At 45.6% G+C, this 21,011-nt stretch overlaps 1 protein-coding gene across 1 annotated transcript in view; it reads left to right on the top strand.

Moving 5' to 3' along the window:
- CORO2B (coronin 2B) overlaps positions 1–21,011 on the top strand; it is a 94,285-nt gene that overhangs the window by 60,382 nt on the left and 12,892 nt on the right. Inside the window, exons 3-8 of the mRNA XM_080982186.1 lie at positions 3,527–3,643; positions 11,460–11,609; positions 12,165–12,329; positions 14,360–14,476; positions 15,408–15,512; positions 17,047–17,143. Of these exons, the coding sequence (XP_080838312.1) occupies positions 3,527–3,643; positions 11,460–11,609; positions 12,165–12,329; positions 14,360–14,476; positions 15,408–15,512; positions 17,047–17,143 (751 nt within the window). The remainder of the gene's footprint in view (positions 1–3,526; positions 3,644–11,459; positions 11,610–12,164; positions 12,330–14,359; positions 14,477–15,407; positions 15,513–17,046; positions 17,144–21,011) is intronic.

The raw sequence follows: 21,011 nt of genomic DNA, 5'->3' as shown, positions 1-21,011 counted from the left end.
GACTGCATATCACACTAGAGACAATAACAGTAGGTTAGATTTTCTCCTGATCTTATTTTTGCAAAGATGCTTTCCTGGAAAGGCTCGATGGACCTTGACCTGCAGGTGACTTTCCCCCTTGTCTTTTTAAATAATTTTTTTTAAGCAATCTAAAAACAGGACTGTCATTCAGGATTATATGAAAACATGACTGACCTTTTCTTGAATGTAACAGGATAGCTCAGTCGGTACAGCATAAGACTCTTAATTTCAGGGTTGTGGGTTCAAGTCCCACACTGGGCAAAAGATTCCTGCATTGCAGGGGTTGGACTAGATGACCCTTGTGGTCCCTTCCAACTCCTATGATTCCATGATGCTATGATTCAGGAACGGTAGCTGTTCAGTGGCCAGATATATCCTGTCAAAAGAGCTGGTGATTGTAAGGGTGCCTGATGGCACCCTCTGCTGGTTAAAACCTTGCTTAAACTATCCTCTCAAAAATTGTTTCTCTGTATACATTGATTCAGGCAAATAATCCAGTTTAATGTGGATTAAATATCTCTTTCTCAGCTTTGGAAAATAAAGCTTGGGCTTGCTTTGAAATTGCTGTCACTCCAGCCTGCATAGGACTTTTCAGGACAGATAAAATAAAGTCTTTATTCACACAGCACACAGTTGGTTAGAGCATGGTGCTGATAACACCAAGGTTGCAAGTTCAATCCCCGTATGGGACAGCTGCATATTCCTGCATCACAGGGGGTTGGGCTAGATGATCCTCAGGGTCTCTTCTGACTCTATGATTCTATGTCTATGGAATTTGCTCCCACAGGAGGCAGTGATGGTCACCAGCTTGGATGGCTTTAAAACAGAGGATTAGATAAAAACTCATGGAGGAGAAAGCAGTTGACGGCTACTAGGGGCGCGGGTGCTAGGGCTTGCTGATCAGAAGGTCGGCGGTTTGAATCCCCGCGACGGGGTGAGCTCCCGTTCCTCGGTCCCTGCTCCTGCCAACCTAGCAGTTCAAAAGCACGTCAAAGTGCAAGTAGATAAATCGGTACCACCCTGGCGGGAAGGTAAACGGCATTTCTGTGCCCTGCTCTGGTCCTCCAGAAGCGGCTTAGTCATGCTGGCCACATGAACCGGAAGCTGTACGCTGGCTCCCTCGGCCAATAAAGCGAGATGAGAGTTGCAATCCCAGAGTCGTCCGCGACTGGACCTAACGGTCAGGGGTCTTTACCTTTACCTGTTAGCCAGGATGGCTATGTTCTCCCTCCACTGTTGGAAGCAGTGATGCTTCTGAATACCAGTTGATGGTATTCCAAGAGTGGGAATTTGTCCTGTTTGGGGACTTTCCATTCATGCATCTGGTTGGCCATTGTGAGAAGAGGAATTGTTCTCTCTGGCTTGCTTCTGTAGGGAGATTTGAGGACCCGAGCCCTGAAGAAGAGCAGAATTTAGTTCTGCAAGTGGATTAAATCTTCCAGATGCCCCAGTGTCCCACAATCTCAGCGGGGGGTGGGGGTGGGAGGAGAGGCTTCCCTCCCTCACCTTCACAAATGGAAGTCAGAAGCATTGCGATGGGACTGGATGGGACAATAAATAGGAGGGAGAGAGAGCCATGCAATGCTGGGGAGGAGAGAGTATTCCCCATGCTCCTTGCTCCAGAATAGCTTCCTCATTTAATACCTGGCCACTGCACCACTGCTGTCACCAACTGGGCTGGCAGCTTCAAGAGGTTTATCTTAATGCACAGCAAGCCCCTCATTATACATTTCCAGGGAGCTCGAGCATCTGCCGCTGGCTAGGTGTAGCCCATTTTGTGGTTGCAAGAGGCAGTGTGGCGTAGTGGTTAGAGCATCGGACTAGGACCCTGGAGACCAGGGTCCTAATCCCCACTTGGCCCTGGAGTCCTTGGGGGCCAGCCACAGCCATCCCTCAGGCTAGCCTACCTTACAGGGTTGTTGTGCAGATGAAATGAGGAGAAGCCACCTTTAACTCCTTGGAGGAAAAGGTGGGATATGAATGCAGTGAATAAAACAAAGTCTAGCTGTCTTAGGGGAGAATATGCATCTGTGCTGCAACAGCAGCAGGGTGGGGAATATCAGGCCAGGGAGCAAAATGCCCCCAGAGCTCTCCACCTGGCCCTCCAAATTTTCCCAAGCCACACCCCCTCTTTGCAGGCCTTACCCCTCACCAGCCTCATGTCACACTTTCCGCAAGTGCTTTTGCCTGGCTGGAATTTGCCCTTGACTTCTGAGGGTTCCCCTTGCTTGCCTGGAAGGATGAGGGGCTAACAGCGTGTCTAGAAACTGGCTTATGACACAAAGGTAACATAGACATCAGTTGCTCCACCCACTTTTGCCTCTGGTCCCACCCACAACCGCCATGCGCCCCCCCCAGAAGGTTGCCTAGTACGGAATGTGGCCCTTGGGTCCACAAGGCTTTCCCATCCCTGTGCTAGAGGCAGGGCCAGATTTAGGTTTGATGAGGCCCTAAGCTACTGAAGGTAATGGGGTCCTTTATATGTCCACCTGTCCTTTGTCAACAACAAATTGGCACTGTTTTTTGTGTTGAATATACGCTATATGGTAATTTATGGACCTAATAGGTATCTAAAGCCATTTGCACATAACAAAATATGTATTTTATCAAAGTAATTGTTGAACTGAAATTTTATTTTATTGTTTTCTACCTTATATTTTGGAAATGTACATCCAGGTGTGTTTTTTTCCTTTACATTTTTTTAGGGGCCCCAAGAGAGTGGGGCCCTAAGCTATAGCTTGTTTAGCTTATACGTAAAACCGGCACTGGCTAGAGGGAGGGTTTTGTTTTTATTTTTCAAAAAGGAGAATTGTGGGAAGTCATGTGGTGTCTCCGGGAGGGGAGAGACTATTCAGAATCCTTCCCCCCTTCCATCCACCCACCTGGTCTGGTTTCATCTTCCTGCCTGTCTGCTCTCTCAGAACAGCACACTTCTGTGTATTTATAGATGGCAAGGCGCCCATCCCTGGACGAGGGGAGCTAGGGAACTTTGAAGCAGTGAGATGTGAAGCGATGAAAGGGGAGCCGCATTAAATGAGCCTCCCAGTGAAGCAGTGTCAAAACAGGATCCCTGGCACACAGTAGAAATTACCTGCAAGTCTGCCACTATCTCCAGCGAACCTTTGAAGCTCTTGACATTGACTGAACTTCAAAGCAGCCCTATCCTTGCAAGAAGACCACCTCTTCCAAATCACAATCCGGCCACTCCTTTCACCGTGACCTTGTTTGTGCCTCAGCCAACCCAACAACCTCACCCAGACTTTGTGGAAATGACCGAAAAAGAGCCCGCTCAGACACAGGACTTTAAACATTTCCAGACTTGAGGCACATCGTCTGGATGAGACCCCAGTAATAACGACAACATAAATGCTTCTAAACCGAGAACTTCCAGTGCCTTATTTGGGTCACAGATGACTCTCTGTTAACGGCAGGCGGCGGTCTTGAAACATTTGTACTTGAATTGTTGAAAAGTTGCTGATTCCAAATTCTTGCTCTGTTTTTGCAGACTGGCCGGATTGAACCAAACTACCCCAAAGTGTGCGGCCATCAGGGGAACGTGCTCGACATCAAGTGGAACCCTTTTATTGAAAATGTCATTGCATCCTGCTCTGAAGACACCTCGGTAAGTAGAAAGCAGCCGAATGTATTGCCTGTTTCAGGGGAAGGGGGTTCAAAAGGATTATTGGGGACCCTTCAGACTGGTAGAACTTTTGCAGGTGTTTTCTGCAACACGTAATTGATGCAACGAGAGTGCTTTAGTGGTGGACTTATACTGGACCGCCCATAAGTTCCGCAGCATTGCTGTGTGTGGAGGGGCACCATGACAAAAGCTGGACATTAGAACGTCAGAAGAGGCTGCAGGATGAGACCACAGGCCCATCCAGTCCAGCGTCCTGTTCTCACAGCATCCTGTTCCCAATGGGAAACCCACAAGCAGGACCTGAGCATAAGGGTACCCTGCCCCGCTGTGGTTTCCAGCAACTGGTATTCAGAAGTATCTCTGCCTCCACATACAGAGGAGGAGCCATCCTGCCAGAAGCCATTGATAGTCCTCTCTGCCATGAATTTGTCTTATTCTCTTTTAAAGCCATTTAGGTTGGTGGCCATCACTGCCTCCTATGGGACCGAGCTCCATAGTTGTTTGTTGATGGTTGGTTAGATATTGAATTTATATACCGCCCTATACCCGGAGGGACACGGGTGGCGCTGTGGGTAAAACCTCAGTGCCTAGGACTTGCCGATCTATGGTCGGCGGTTCGAATCCCCGGGGTGGGGTGAGCTCCCGTCGTTCGGTCCCAGCTCCTGCCCACCTAGCAGTTCGAAAGCACTCTTAAGTGCAAGTAGATAAATAGGGACTGCTTTATAGCGGGAAGGTAAACGGTGTTTCCGTGTGCTGCGCTGGTGCTGGCTTGCCAGCTGCAGCTTCGTCACGCTGGCCACGTGACCTGGAAGTGTCTTCGGACGGCACCGGCTCACGGCCTCTAGAGCGAGATGAGCACACAACCCTAGAGTCGGACACGACTGGCCCGTACGGGCAGGGGTACCTTTACCTTTACCTTACCTATACCCGGAGGTCTCAGGGCGGTTCGCAGAACAAAATCAAAATATAAAACCACAAAATATATAATCAAAATAAAAACAACAACCCAGTAATCACCACCCCCACTTCCTTTTACCTGTCCTGAATCTTCCCACATTCAGCTTCATTGGATGTCCACAAGTTCTCGTGTTATGAGAGAGGGAAAACAACTTTTCTCTATCCATTTTCTTCAGGCTATGCATAAGTTTATAAATCTCTATGATATCAATTTTTCCTTGCCTTTTCTCTTAACTTGAAAGGCCCAGAGGTTGCATCCTTTAACAAACGACAGCTCCCAAAATTCCTTGGGTGTTTAAAGCGGTATCACAGTGCGTTAAATGTACAATGTGGGGGCTCGTCTACATTTCCTCTTCTCCCACTGCTTTCCCCCAGTGAAAACGGCTCTTTAGTGCTCATTTGGAACAAACGGCAATTCGGGTTTCCCCCAGATTGCCATTTCTTCTGATCTATTGCTAAAGAGGGAGTTTTCCCTTGGAAGGGAGTGGCCAGTGACACCTCTTTTTTTAAAGAAAGGCAGCGCTAGGAAAGGATAGACTATTTCTACATTGACATATAGCTCTCACCACCAACTTTGCCTTCCAGAAGTCTCTCCCCCCCCCCCGCCACCCCAAATTCTCACCCCAAGCTCTAAGCGAGGTTTCTGTGGGGGCAGCTCATCCCATTCCATCCCTCCCTCTCTGCCTGCCTTCCTATCTGAGCTGCCTCTGCAGTTCTGGAGTCTCCTCTCGACCTTCTCAAGGTCACCTGCATCCCTGCAGCAGAGAGAAGAAGGTGGGGCTCAGAGCAAGTGGCTGGCGCAGCAGGCAAGCTGGAGTGTCTTGTGCCAAAGCAGGTTTTCAGTGCTTGAGAGCGAGAGGGAAAGAGGAGGAGGCAGAGGCAGAGGCTAGCAGCCAGCCCAGTCTGCAATACAAGGGAGCTCCAGAGTACTTTGCTATGGCAGGAACAACCCTCCCTGCCCCACACTCTCTCTCTCAGTGGGGTGGATGCATGCCAGGACAGGGTCAGCAGAGCCTTCTGTCTGTGCACAGAAAACTTGCATCGTGGAGGGGTGGAGCCGTCAAGGGAACATTTGCATGAAGGAGTCAAAGAAGATGCTGTTGGGGTGAAGGACCCAGGGGGATTGTCTTCCCTATACATTTCTCCTGAGGGGCCGATAAGCTGTCCAGGCAGGAGGATTTTTAGAGGAGGGGCATTTCTTTAAAAAGCCATTGCCAGGTCTGATCTCCAATTTGAGATGTGCAGCCAATGCATCTGAAAATGCCCCTTTATCCCACCAGCCTTTGACAGACAAAAGTATCTTGTTTTGTGTGATCCACCTCTCTGGCTAAGTCTATCCTGTTCTCTTTTGGTTGGAGCAGTTTTACTTGTTTTGCTTGCTTATAGAAATGATTCCCTTGCTTTGATATCTGTCTATGATATTGTTGTCGCTCACCCGGGACCTTCTATCCACTTGTGCTGTGTTAAGTTTTGTGGGCCGTGTTTTGTGGAACTCCCTTCCGCATGGGGCCACTCTTTGCCTTGTTACCAGCCAGATGCATCTTTCTTGTCCTGTATCTGAGAATCAGAAGTATACTGCTTCTAAATGTGGAGGCTTTGTCCGCCTCCGTTATGTTTGTCGGACATAGAGGCACTTGCAAAAAGGTCCACAGCATTGCAAAAAGGTCCACAGATGTTAAAGACTGCTTCACATTTTCATGCAAATCTTCAGTCACTGTCCGGGGCTCTGCCTCTCCCGCCCTCTCGTTTCATGATGTCATGCATCTCCGTCAGCAGAAAGTGCTTTTTATAGCCTGGTGGCTGCTGCAGTTGGGAAGCCATACAGCTGCAAGGAAGCGCATCCCCTCCACAGCAGCAGCTCCTGCTTCTCCTCCAAAGACCTCAGGGACTGCAGATCTTGGCATGTTCTATATGTATCAGGCATACAAAAATATGGACCCATGTACCTACGGGACCGCCTCTCCTGGTATGCCCCATGGAGGACCTTAAGGTCCACAAATGATAACACTTTGGAGGTCCCAAGTCGCAAGGTCTCAACTAGGGCCAGGGCCTTTTCAGTACTGGCCCCAACTTGGTGAAACGCTCTGTCACAAGAAACTAGGGCCCTGCGGGACTTGACATCTTTCCGCAGGGCCTACAAGACAGAGCTGTTCCACCTGGCCTTTGGTTTGGACTCAGTCTGACCCTTATGTTTTCCCTCCCCTTACGGTTTTGATCCATGGGCTACTTTTAAAATAAGACTGCATTTTAAATTGCATTTTAACCTGTATTTTAAATTGTTCCCCCCCCCCATTATGTTTTTATTGTAATTTTACTGGTGTTAGCCACCCTGAGCCCGGCTCTGGCCAGGGAGGGCTGGGTACAAATAAAAATTATTATTATTATTATTATTATTATTATTATTATTATTATTATTATATTAGGGAGCTCTGTCCTTAATCTGCAAGTTGACAACAACTCCATTCATAGAATCATAGAATAGAATCATAGAATCATAGAGTTGGAAGAGACCACAAGGGCCATCGAGTCCAACCCCCTGCCAAGCAGGAAACACCATCAGAGCACTCCTGACATATGGTTGTCAAGCCTCTGCTTAAAGACCTCCAAAGAAGGAGACTCCACCACACTCCTTGGCAGCAAATTCCACTGTTGAACAGCTCTTACTGTCAGGAAGTTCTTCCTAATGTTTAGGTGGAATCTTCTTTCTTGTAGTTTGGATCCATTGCTCCGTGTCCGCTTCTCTGGAGCAGCAGAAAACAACCTTTCTTCCTCCTCTATGTCCTTTTATATATTTGAACATGGCTATCATATCACCCCTTAACCTCCTCTTCTCCAGGCTAAACATGTCCAGCTCCCTTAGCCGTTCCTCATAAGGCATCGTTTCCAGGCCTTTGACCATTTTGGTTGCCCTCCTCTGGACACGTTCCAGTTTGTCAGTGTCCTTCTTGAACTGTGGTGCCCAGAACTGGACACAGTACTCCAGGTGAGGTCTGACCAGAGCAGAATACAGTGGCACTATTACTTCCCTTGATCTAGATGCTATACTCCTATTGATGCAGCCCAGAATTGCATTGGCTTTTTTAGCTGCCGCGTCACACTGTTGGCTCATGTCAAGTTTGTGGTCAACCAAGACTCCTAGATCCTTTTCACATGTACTGCTCTCAAGCCAGGTGTCACCCATCTTGTATTTGTGCCTCTCATTTTTTTTGCCCAAGTGCAATACTTTACAATTCATCTTGTTTGTTTTTGCCCAGTTCTCTAATCTGTCAAGATCGTTTTGAAGTGTGATCCTGTCCTCTGGGGTGTTAGCCACCCCTCCCAGTTTGGTGTCATCTGCAAATTTGATCAGGATGCCCTTGAGTCCATCATCCAAGTCGTTGATAAAGATGTTGAATAAGACCGGGCCCAAGACAGAACCCTGTGGCACCCCACTAGTCACTCTTCTCCAGGATGAAGAGGAACCATTGATGAGCACCCTTTGGGTTCGGTCAGTCAGCCAGTTACAAATCCACTGAGTGGTAGCATAGTCAAGACCGCATTTTACCAGCTTCTTTACAAGAATATCATGGGGCACCTTGTCAAATGCCTTGCTGAAATCAAGGTAGGCTACATCCACTGCGTTCCCTTCATCTACCAGGCTTGTAATTCTGTCAGAAAATGAGATCAGGTTAGTCTGACATGACTTGTTCTTCAGAAATCCATGCTGACTATTGGTGATCACAGCATTCCTTTCTAGGTGCTCACAGACTGTTTGGTTAATGATCTGCTCCAGAATCTTCCCTGGTATTGATGTCAGACTGACTGGGTGGTAATTATTTGGGTCCTCTCTTTCCCCCTTTTTGAAAATAGGGACAACATTTGCCCTCCTCCAGTCTGCCGGGACTTCGCCTGTTCTCCAGGAATTCTCAAAGATAACTGCCAGTGGTTCTGAGATCACATCTGCCAGTTCTTTTAATACTCTTGGATGCAGTTCATCTGGCCCTGGAGACTTGAATACATCTAAACTAGCCAAGTATTCTTGTACTATCTCCTTAGTTATTCTGGGCTGTGTTTCCTCTGCTGAATCATTTGCTCCAAATTCTTCAGGTCAGGCATTTATCGGAGAAGACTGAGGCAAAGAAGGCATTGAGGAGTTCAGCCCTTTCTGTGTCCCCTGTTTGCATTTCACCATCTCCTCTGAGTGATCCCACTGTTTCTTTGTTCTTCCTTTTGCTACGAACACACCCATAAAAGCCTTTTTTGTTGTTTTTAACCTCTCTAGCAAGCCTGAGTTCATTCTGTGCTTTAGCTTTTCTGACTTTGTGTCTACATGTGCTGGCTATTTGTTTGAGTTCCTCTTTGGTGGTTTCCCCCTTTCCCATTTTTTGTACACATCCTTTTTTAATCTTAACTCAGTTAAAAGTTCTTTAGATAGCCACCCTGGCTTCTTTAGGCACCTTCCATATTTCCGTCTCATTGGTTTTGCCTGAAGTTGTGCTTTTACTATCTCCCTCTTAACAAACTCCCAGCCATCATGAACTCCCTTTCCTTTTAGTATTACTGTCCATGGGATCTCACCCAGCACTTCCCTAAGTTTTATGAAGTCGGCTTTCTTAAAGTCAAGAAATTGAGTCCTAGTATGCTTGGCTGCTCCTTTCCGCTGTATAGTAAACTTCAGAAGAGCATGATCACTTGTGCCTAATGATCCTTCCACTTCTACCCCACTAATCAGGTCATCAACATTGGTTAGGACCAGATCTAAAATGGCTGTTCCTCTTGTTGCTTCTCCCACTTTCTGGACAATGAAGTTGTCTGCAAGGCCAGTGAGGAATCTGTTTGACCTTATGCTCTTGGCTGAGTTTGACATCCAACAAATATCCGGGTAATTGAAGTCCCCCATTACTACTATCTCCCTTCCTTTTGCATGCTTGGCCATCTGTTCCAGGAAGGCATCATCTATGTCCTCCGTTTGGCTTGGGGGTCTATAGTAAACTCCCACAATGAGGTCACAGTTATTCTTCTCTCCCTTAATTTTGACCCAAATGCTCTCACTTTGGCTTTGAGGTTCTAAATCTTGGATCTCTTCACAGGTATACACATCCCTGACATATAATGCCACTCCTCCTCCTTTCTTGTCTGGTCTGTTTCTCTGAAATAGATTGTATCCCTCCATTATTACATTCCAATCGTGGGACTTATCCCACCAGGTTTCAGTGATGCCTATTATGTCATATTTAGTTTGCTGTACCAAGAGCTCAAGCTCATCTTGCTTATTTCCCATGCTTTGTGCATTAGTGTATAGACATTGAAGTCCATTAATCATTCCCCCGTGACTCTTATTTAAGGATTTTTTCCTCCCACCACTAGGTCTGCGTGCTGTTTGCTCCATTTGGTCTATGACATTTGGATGATCATCTTCATCAATTGATAGACTCCTACCTTCAGGAGCACTGTCTCCCTCCCCCACATTAGTCAGTTTAAAGCCCTCCTGATGAGGTTTCTGAGATTTTTGGCAAAAACATTCCTCCCAACCGTTGTGAGGTGCAGCCCATCGCTTGCCAGAAGTCCATCTTCAAGAAACTGCAGTCCGTGATCTAAGAATCCAAACCATTCCTGTTTACACCATTTGCGAAGCCAGCTGTTCACTTCCACTATTTTTCCCTCTCTCCCTGGGCCACGTCATTCAGCTTCATACCGGCAACAGAAGCTGGTGTGGTGGAAACGCTAAAGAAAGGTGATTGCCAAGATTCAACAGCTTCTCCAGGTAGAGCTGGCAAAGACCCCTGCCTAAAATCCTAGACAGCTGCTGCTGCCAGTGAGGGCAGACAATCCTGAGCCAGAAGGACCAATATAGGAAGGCAGCATCCCATACTTATGTGTGTTAAGGGGACAGTGGTGGCTCAGCGACAGAGCCCCTGTCTTGCAGGCAGAAGGCCCCCCTGTTGAATCTCCAATGGTATCGCCACGTAAGGCTTGCCTGAAATGTTGGAATGCCTTCTCATCAGATGTCAAGGAGATAAAGAACTACAATACTTGAATAAGCCATTTGAAGGCAGCCCTGTATCAGGAAGTTTTTAATGTTTGACGTTTTATTATGTTTTTATATGTGTTGGAAGCTGCAACACAGCCAGATGGGCTGGGTAATAATAATAATGGGACGTGGGTGGCACTGTGGGTTAAACCACAGAGCCTAGGACTTGCTGATCAGAAGGTCGGTGGTTCGAATCCCTGCGATGGGGTGAGCTCCTGTTGCTCGGTCCCTGCTCCTGCCAACCTAGCAGTTCGAAAGCACGTCAAAGTGCAAGTAGGTAAATAGGTACCGCTCTGGCGGGAAGGTAAACAGTGTTTCCGTGCGCTGCTCTGGTTCGCCAGAAGCGGCTTAGTCATGCTGGCCACATGACCCGGAAGCTGTACGCCGGCTCCCTCGGCCAATAAAGCGAGATGAGTACCGCAACCCCAGAGTCGGCCACGACTGGACCTAATGGTCAGGGGTCCCTTGACCAATAATAATAATAATAATAATAATAATAATAATATAGCCACTGCCAGTCAGTGCTGACAATGCTTAGCAGGTTCTTGGGTTCCCATGCTGCTAACAAGGCTGTGATGCTTTATGGTTTACATTTTTCATTCTTTGTTTATGTTTGTTTACTATGCTTGCCATTTTTGGTTAATAATAATAGTAATAAAGTATGGTGTGAGTGTGGCCCATGGGTCATGAGACATTTTAAAAGCATTTTTACTGTAGCAGAACGTTTCGGGTGTGTGTGTAGTGTATAATGAACCTACTTCATCCAGGCAAGCCGCTGAGTTGACAAAGACATCCTCCTCACAGCATCCTTTTGCTCTCCTGTCCTTCAAGGTTCGGATATGGGAAATTCCAGACGGAGGACTGAAGCGCAACATGATGGAAGCGGTCCTGGAGTTGTACGGGCACAGCCGGCGTGTCGGCCTTGTTGAGTGGCACCCGACCACCAACAACATCCTGTTCAGTGCCGGCTATGACTATAAGGTGAGCTGGGCAAAGATGCCCTCGTGCATGAGAGCTAGTGTGGTGTGTAGTGGTGCATTGGTCTAGGACCTGGGAGAGCAGGGCTTGAATCCCCACTCTGCCTTGAAGCTTGCTGGGTGCCCTTGGGCCAGTTGCTGCCTCTCAGCCTAGCCTACCTCACAGGGTTGCTGTTGTTGTTGGGACTAAATGAGGAGGAGAAGAACCATGGAGAAAAAGGTGGGGTATGAATGCAACAGTAAGCAAAACGTTGCAGCCAGTGAGAGAGAGTTTGGATTTGATATCCCGCTTTATCACTACCCGAAGGAGTCTCAAAGCGGCTAACATTCTCCTTTCCCTTCCTCCCCCACAACAAACTCTCTGTGAGGTGAGTGGGGCTGAGAGACTTCAAAGAAGTGTGACTGGCCCAAGGTCACCCAGCAGCTGCATGTGGAGGAGCGGAGATGCGAACCCGGTTCACCAGATTACGAGTCCACCGCTCTTAACCACTACACCACACTGGCTCTCTCCCCAGTGGTGGAAAGGCTGACCTTTGTTTTGCGTTCCTGTCCTTGTTAGGTTCTCATCTGGAACCTGGACATCGGTGAGCCTGTGAAGATGATTGACTGTCACACCGACGTCATTCTCTGCATGTCCTTCAACACAGACGGGAGTTTGCTGGCCACCACTTGCAAAGACAAGAAGCTCCGCGTCATTGAGCCGCGCTCCGGCAAAGTCCTCCAGGCAAGGAGCTTCTTATAAGGGTCAAAAGAGAGAGGCGTTGGCAGAGAGCCATCATCCAACATCCTGACTGTTGTTGTTTTTTAAATCAGCCGCAGAAGGGGGTGCGCGTGCCCAGTTTTTATCAGGACAACAACTCTGGGAGGAGGGGGTGCAGGATCTAGCGATGGACACCAGCCTGGATTACTTTAAAAGAGAATTAGGCAGATTCAAAGAGGATCAGGCTGTCCATGGCTACTGCTAGCTACAATGGCTTTGCTCTGCCTCTGCGGTCAGAAGCGGCATGACTCTGAACACAATTGCTAGGAGGTTGCTCTGGTGCAGACTGGCTTCGTACTAGGACATCTGGTTGGACACAGTTGAACATCTAGATGGGCTACTGGTCTGATCCAGCCATCCAGGCTCTTCTTATGCTTTTATGTTATTTGTTTGCATTTATTTATTTATTTATTTATTTATTTATTTATTTATTTATTTCATAAAATTTATACACCACTTGATGGCAAAAAAGAACCTTCAAAGTAGAGCAGTTTACAAAACAGAAAGCAATAAAATTATCAACAAGAGGAATCAGTGACAATTTCAGACCTTTGGAAAGTTAAACCAACAGTGAAACTAGAAACAGATTAAAACTCCCATCAGCTTTCCTATTTTTCCAGTCTGAATGCCCCACCAAAACAACAGTTATGCCTGCAGTGTGGATAGCAGCTTTTTTTGGGGGGGGGGTGCAATTTAGATTAAAGAAAAGGCATAGGGGTGTAAGAAACTGCTCAGAAACAGAGGGGCTGCGCTGAGCAGCTTTAAGGTTGTTGTTTTTTAAGCTAATAAATTACATGAATAAATTAATTCATGTCCTGTATGTTTTGCAACCTCCACCTAAATTGCAACATTGTTGGTGTAAAAACTGCCTCCTCTCCTAAGGCAGGAAAAGCAAGTTGGATACGTTTTTGTTGGTAAGAATGCACAGCTCCTTCTTCCGACAATGAAGTTTCCAAAAGCAATCTTTTTATAAGCATGTGCCTATCTCCTAAGAAAGCAGCCTTTTCCAAAAAAAATTATAAAAACTTCTTGATCTCTTGGTTAGAATATTTCCCACCCCCACCCCCCAAATGTCAACGTGCAGATTTTGACTGCAGATAAGCACAATTTCAATAGAGGGAACAGAAAGAATTCACTGTCTGCCATGTTTATATGTCTAGCTTTAATCTTTTATTAATCACAAGTTGTATTGGATGAAATGAAAAGTGAGGCTTTTGAGTGGCGTATTTGAAAGCATGGTAAGCCAGCCTTTCCCAACCTGGTGCTCTCCTGATGTTTTGGACTACAACTCCCATAAGCCCCAACTGTCTCAGCTGGGATGGATGGGGATTGTGGTCCGAAACATCTGGAGCACAGCAGGGAAAGCTGCCTTAATCAATTGCCTACAGAAGTCTAGTGTCCAGATCAAAGGAAGTCATAGTACCGCTCTATCCTGCCTTGGTCAGATCAAGCCTGGAGTCCTGTGTCCAGTTCTGGGTACTACAGCTTAAGAAGGATATTGAAAAGATGACCAAGAGTCTGGAAACCAAGCCTTATGAGGAATGGTTGAGGTAACTGGGTATGTTTAGCCTGGAGAAGAGAAGATGGAGAGAGGATCTGACAGCCATCTTCAAATATCTGAAGTGTTGTCACATGGAAGATGGAGCAAGCTTGCTTTCTGCTGCTCCAGAGGGCAGGACCCCAACCAATGAATTCAAATTACAGAAAAGGAGATTCCTCCATCAGGAAGAACTTTCTGACTTTAAGTGCCATTCAACAGTAGAATGGACTCCCACAGAAGGTGGCGGGCTCTCATTCACTGGACGTTTTTAAGCTGCAGTTGGATGGTCATCTGTCAGGGATTCTTGATCTGTGATTCCTGCATTGAAGGGGGTTGGACTAGACTTTTGGACTAGACTTCCAACTCTGCAATTCTATGATTGATTTGAAGAGGGGAGCTGGAGGCTGCCAGGAGTGTAGCTGCCTGGCTGGGTAAATCTTGGTTGTCTTTCCAGGAGGCGAATTGTAAGAACCATCGCGTGAACCGGGTTGTCTTTTTAGGAAACATGAAGCGGCTTCTAACGACTGGAGTCTCGCGGTGGAACACGAGGCAGATTGCCCTCTGGGATCAGGTCAGCCCATGATATTTATTCACTTATTCTGGAGGGTGGTAATGCAAGAACAGGCCTTTTCAGTGGTGGTTCCCTGTTTGCAGAATGCTCTCCTCAGGGAGGCTTGCCTGGCACCCTCATTACAGTGGTACCTTGGGTTACATACACTTCAGGTTACATACGCTTCAGGTTACAGACTTCGCTAACCCAGAAATAGTGCTTCAGGTTAAGAACTTTGCTTCAGGATGAGAACAGAAATTGTGCTCTGGCGGCGTGGCGGCAGCAGGAGGCCCCATTAGCTAAAGTGGTGCTTCAGGTTAAGAACAGTTTCAGGTTAAGAACGGACCTCTGGAACGAATTAAGTACTTACCCGAGGTACCACTGTATATATCTTTAGGTGCCAAGCAAAAACTTTCCTCTATAAGCAGGCCTTTGGCCTTTAACTATCTGTGACCTTTTTGATGTCAGAGGGGTGTTTTTGGTTTTAATATAACTGTGTGGAGTTTTTTGTTTTGTTTTGGTTGTAAGTCACTTTGTAATTTGCCATGGGCAAGATAAAGCAACTAACAAATATAATAAATAATTATATAGTTTAAAAAATATTATTTTTTCAATCATCCCTTTTTGGGACCAAGCCCTGAGAGAAGAAATCTTTATTTATTTATATCCCAACGTTCCTCCAAGGTTCTCAAGGTGGCATACATATTTCTCCTCCCCATTTTATCCTCATAACGACACTGGGAGGTAGGTTAGGTTGAAAGGCAATGACTGGCCCAAAGTTGTAGTCGAAAAGCATATTGAGGGCACCAGATTAGGGAAGGCTAGCCACAGCTTTTTTAAAAGACACCTTTCTTCACATTTGTAATAACATTCCTAGTGTCAAGGTTACAGATGCAGCAGGTTTGAAAGCTTTTTTTTTAAAAACCAACAAGAGTATCTTTGATTTCTGCAGGAAGATCTCGCCATGCCCTTAATAGAGGAGGAGATTGACGGGCTGTCTGGGCTCCTCTTCCCTTTCTACGATGCTGATACCCACATGCTGTACCTGGCTGGCAAGGTGAGTGGGCACAAAATGCTTATGGCATGGGGGAGTGGGCTTTGGCTACAGAATCCCAAAGTTTCTGTATCTTGCCATTATGTACGCACTATGAACCAACGTATATCTGGAGTCACGTCATAGTCACTCCCTTGGACTAAAAAAATTAACAAACCATTTCCCTCAAAGTAGTTTTTTTAAAAGGCATTCATCGGTTCATCTAGATGCTTAGCCAAAGCAATTTGTGTTGCTGTAGATTTAAATCTACAGTCAAACCTTGACTCCTGAACGCCTCCATTTTGGGACGTTTCAGCTCCCAAAAGCCGAAAACCCAGAAGTAAATGCTCTGGTTTTTTAACGTTTTTCGGAAGCCAAATATCCAGTGCAGCTTCTGCTTGAGTGCAGGGAGCTCCTGCAACCAATCAGAAGCCGCGCCTCTGTTGTCGATCATTTCGGAAGCCAAACAGGCTTCCACAACGGATTATGTTCAACAACCGAGGTTTGACTGTATAAAGAGAAGATTGAGAGGCAATTTGGCAGCCAACTTCAAATATCTGAAGAGTTGTCAGATATTATAATTACTATTACTATTACTACTACTACTATTTTGCTAATATTAAGGTGGAGCAAGCTTGTTTGCTGCTGCTCCAGAGGGTAGGACCTGAACTGATGGCGTCAAATTGCAAGAAAGGAGATTGCAACTCAACATTAGGAAGCACTTTCTGACAGTAAGAGCTATTTGACAGTAGAATGGACTCCCTCGAAAGATAGTGGATTCTCCTTCGCTGGTGGTTTCCAAAGAGATTCTTTAGTTGTGATTCCTGCATTGCAGGGGTTGAACGAGATGACCATAGGAGTCCCTTCCAACTGTACACTTTTTTATTTTAAATTTTGGTCTTTTAGGGCTGAGATCCTGAGCATGCATACTCAGAAACAGGTTTTAATGAAATTAATATGCCTTGTTTCCATTCAGATGTATGAAGGACACATGCTCCATTTCCCAGCAGACCTAAAACCAGCCACCTTCTTTTCAGTAGATGTAGCTGAATCTGGGCTGACTGGAAATGGATCCATCCCAATTTGAGCACTGTGGAGATTATAGGGTGTTAATTGGGGCTCCAGCTAAGCCATTGTCCTTCAACCTTCAGTCCTTCTGCTAGAAAATGGAGATAAAGTCAGAATACCTCACAGCAAAAACAAGACAGCACCCAGAATCATAGAAGGATAGAATTAGAAGGGACCCTGAGGTTCATCTAGTCCAATCCCCTGACAGAGGGCCATCCATGCTTTTAAGGGTGGGCCAAGTCAGAGTTCCTATGACAACCACCCCAACCTAGGGCCCTCCAGATGTTTTGTACTACAACTCCCCACAGCGCCTACTGGCACCACTATGTTTAACTGAGGCTGATCGGAGTTGTAGGCCAAGAAACCTGGAAGGCACCAGGTTGGAGAAGGCTCTGCTATGACCTAAACTGTGCAGTGCTCTCTCCTCCCACCCCAATATTCACAAAAGTCCCACTGATTCACACCTCTCTCTCTTTCTCTCTCCCCCTAGGGAGATGGGAATATCCGCTACTATGAAATCAGTACAGAGAAGCCATACCTCACTTACCTCATGGAATTCCGTTCTCCGGCTCCACAAAAAGGCCTCGGTAAGGGGTGCTTACCGTCTGCGCTACAGCCTCAAAGGGAGGCAGCGTCTTTCCTTGGACTAGTCAGTGGCTACTAGCCACGATGGCTGTGCTCTTTCACCACAATTGGAGACAGGCTCTGCATCGGGGCATGTGGTTGGCCACTGTGAGAACCAAATATTGGACTGTTTTTGTACTGTACAGTGGTACCTCAGTTACATACGCTTCAGGTTACACACTCCGCTAACCCAGAAATATTACCTCGGGTTAAGAACTTTGCTTCAGGACTTCCGGGGGCGGCGCGAACGGCAATGGCGGTCCTCTTCTGAACGGGAGAGGAGGCTCCGCAGACAACGGGTCGTCCGCTACGGCGAAGCGGAGACCCATTTCGGAAAACCCCAGGCAGCAAGAGCCTGGGGTCTTGAGGCTCGGTGGGCGCCTTGAGCGACCCTCCAAGCGCTAAAGGAACCCCGTAAGGGGCTCCGGAGCGTGGAGGGGGGTTGCGGCGCTGAGAGCTGCTTCACAGTCTGTGGAGCGAAGCCGCGCTGCTGCTGCCGGTGAGCGCTGATCCCTTTTCCTGTCAAATTACGGATCCGGACGAAAAGCAACTTATTCGTGAGTAAAAGACTGAATCATTTGAAATTAGAGACTTTAAAGGAAAAATCTAAATTGGCTTGAACTTGGCTGAAAGCGGAGAGACGTGGAAACAGGAAGTCCGTCTTCCGCAGCCATTGAACTTGAAAAAAGCAATCAGCTGGAGGAGTGGAGGCTGAAAGAAAGAGATTCTAAACTTTACAGATCTAAGCATCTATTGAACTTGCAATTTAAAGTAAAGACTTTAAGCTAAAGATTTGGGATTATTACTTGCACTTGACTTTCCTCCTTTTATTGGATTACAAATTAGAAGGTGAAACCCAGAGTCAGGAGCTGCCTGAGCATTAAGAGATTGAGCTGTCAGTACTGCAGATTTGGATACTGTATATTGGAACTTGCAACAATCTGAGGGTATTGAGACCTTTTAAATTTGAAACATTCTTTTTGGAGATAAAGAAGCACTGTCTGTAACAAAGTGACCATTTATAAACTCTGCTAAACATTTGTATCTGAAGGTTCTTGGACATTAAATTGGACTCTGAAAGACATTTTAAGCTCCCTCTAGAGGATTGGACTAAAACAGTGACTTTACATGTACATTTACTTTCGATTCCCTTGTTGTTTGCTTGCTCTGGGCCTTTCCATTCCCATGGGAATAACTCAGTGTGACCTTGACTGACAGATAACGTTGGAATGAGTGGCACAAGAAAAAGAGGGAGAGTTAGACAAACAACTTTAACAACTCTAACCTCAGCCTCGCAGACACGTAGATCATCTGTACCTACTTTGCCCTCAGAAGTAGAAGTTGAAGAAGTTGCCTTGTCACAGGCAAAAGAGGGAGAGGGTGAAGCAGAGCAGTTACAATTGGAAGATATGGCCTCAGGAGTATCTGTTTCTGTTCTAGACAAAATTTTTGAAAAATTGGAAGCTTTGGACAAGAAAGTAGATGTGCAATCAGCAAAGATTGACAAAAATACAGAATGTCTAAATAAACTAACCATACAAGTGGTACAGAATACACAAGCAATTGGACAGTTAACGGAGGCCTCAGCAGAAAATCGGAAATTGGCTGAGGATACCAGACAAAAATTGGAAAATTTAGAGCAAGAGGTAAGACCACTCACTAAACAAGTTGGGGAACATCAGATTTATCTTTCTATGATAGAACTGCGAAATCGTGAGAATAATTTGAGGATTAGATCATTACAAGAGGCAGAAGAAGGAAATCTAACTGAGTTTTTGACCAAAGAATTCTCCAAGTTCTGGAATTTGGAAGAAAAGGACTTTAAAATTGTGTCAGCTTTCAGACTTGGAAGATTCATAAAGAAGGAGAGGCCCAGAGACTGTTTGATAACATTGAGATCAAAGGAGGAAAGGGATAAGATTTTGGGCCTACACTTCGGAAAGTCACTGGAGGTTTTGGATAGAAGAATTGAAATTTATAAAGATATCCCAAGACAACTGCTGGACCTTAGAGCCGCCTATTCTGAACTTGCTAAACTACTAAGGAGCAACGCAATTCCATTCAGGTGGGAATTTCCCCAAGGAATATCTTTTACCTTTAGAGGGAGAAAGGTCAAAGTTAGAACATTGGAAGAGAGAGACAAATTTTTGGCTACATACAGAAAGGATCTTCAAAAAGGAATTGAACTACCTGCTGGGCCTGGGGCAACGCCAGCATCAACACCAGCACCCGGGGAACCTGAAGATTCAGAGAAGATACCACCCCTGGAGAAATAACCAGATTGATCCAGGATGTCTCTGCAACTGTTGAGTTGGAATATTAATGGTTGTAACATTCCGGAAAAAAGGAAGAAAATATTTCACATATTAAAAAAAGAACAATTGGACATTATCTGTTTACAAGAAACACATGTGACGAGGCTCCACAGAAAAGTGTTAATAAATAAAAGATTGGGCCAGGAATTTGTATCGTCGGACAAAGTTAAGAAGAGAGGCGTGGTGATATATGCAAAAGAGAGCCTGTCACCTAAATTCCTATTTAAAGATGAACATGGAAGAATTTTGGCTATTGAGATACAATATCAAGGAGAGAAACTGTTGATATTAGGAATCTATGCACCTAATGAAGGGAAATCGGAATTTTACAAGAAGCTGCAGGAGACAATGCTGGACTATCTGGATTACAACAACATCATAATGATGGGAGATATGAATGGGGTCGTATCAATTAACATGGACAAGTCACAAAGTCAAAATGTTACAAAAGACGGCAGACTACCTAAAACCTTTTTTGAAATGACTGACAATATGGATTTGATTGATATTTGGAGGACAAAGAACCCACTAGGAAGAGAGGGAACATTCTTTTCTGAAGCCCAACTGACCTGGACAAGAATCGACCAAATATGGATTTCTAGAGGCCTGGCACCTAAGGTCAGAAAAGTGGAAATCTGCCCAAAGACCTGTTCCGACCATAATGCAGTAAAGATGGATATGACACTATTACCAACTGGATCCTTTAGATGGAAGATGAATGACAATTTGTTCAGAGATCAGGAAATTACCAAGAAGGCCCAAAAAGTTTTGAAGGACTACTTTGAGATAAATATGAATACTACGGTGGAAAAAAGAATAATCTGGGACGCAAGTAAAGCTGTAATGAGGGGATTCTTGATACAACAGAATGCAGTAAAGAAAAGAACACAAAATGAGAAAAAAGATAAGATCTTGGATAAAATAAAAGAATTAGAGAAGAAATTAAGAGTGAATCCGAAGTCACAGCCAACTCTGAGAGAAATTAAACTTTATCAAACACAATATTCTAAATTGATAAATCAGGAAATTGAATGGAAGGTTAAATTAATGAAACAAAAAACGTTTGAGTCGGCGAATAAATGTGGAAAACTGCTAGCTTGGCAGTTGAAGAGAAGACAAAGATTAAATACTGTTACAAACTTAGAGGTTGATGGAAAAAACATTCAGAATCCAGTGGACATTAGAAAGTGTTTCCAGAGATATTTCAAAAAATTATACACCCAAGGGCCGCAAGACGATGTTGAGATTAAACAATTTTTGGCAAAAAACGGACTATCTAAATTGTCACAAGAAAATAGGACAATCCTGAATTCTAAAATAACACGACAGGAGATTGAACAAGCCATCCAGAACATGCAACTCGGCAAATCTCCAGGACCAGATGGGCTGACCTCCAAGTACTATAAGACATTAAAAGACTATTTGATACAACCCTTGATGGAGGTCAGCAATGAAATTATGGAGGGGAAGAGGGCACCGGAGTCGTGGAAGGAAGCGTTCATCACATTAATACCAA

The sequence above is a fragment of the Podarcis pityusensis genome (genome assembly GCF_964106645.2).
Source record: "Podarcis pityusensis genome assembly, chromosome: 14".
NCBI classification, from domain to species: Eukaryota; Metazoa; Chordata; class Lepidosauria; order Squamata; family Lacertidae; genus Podarcis; species Podarcis pityusensis.
Note: the sequence above shows the minus strand (reverse complement) of the source record. Positions and strands in the feature narration are given on the sequence as shown.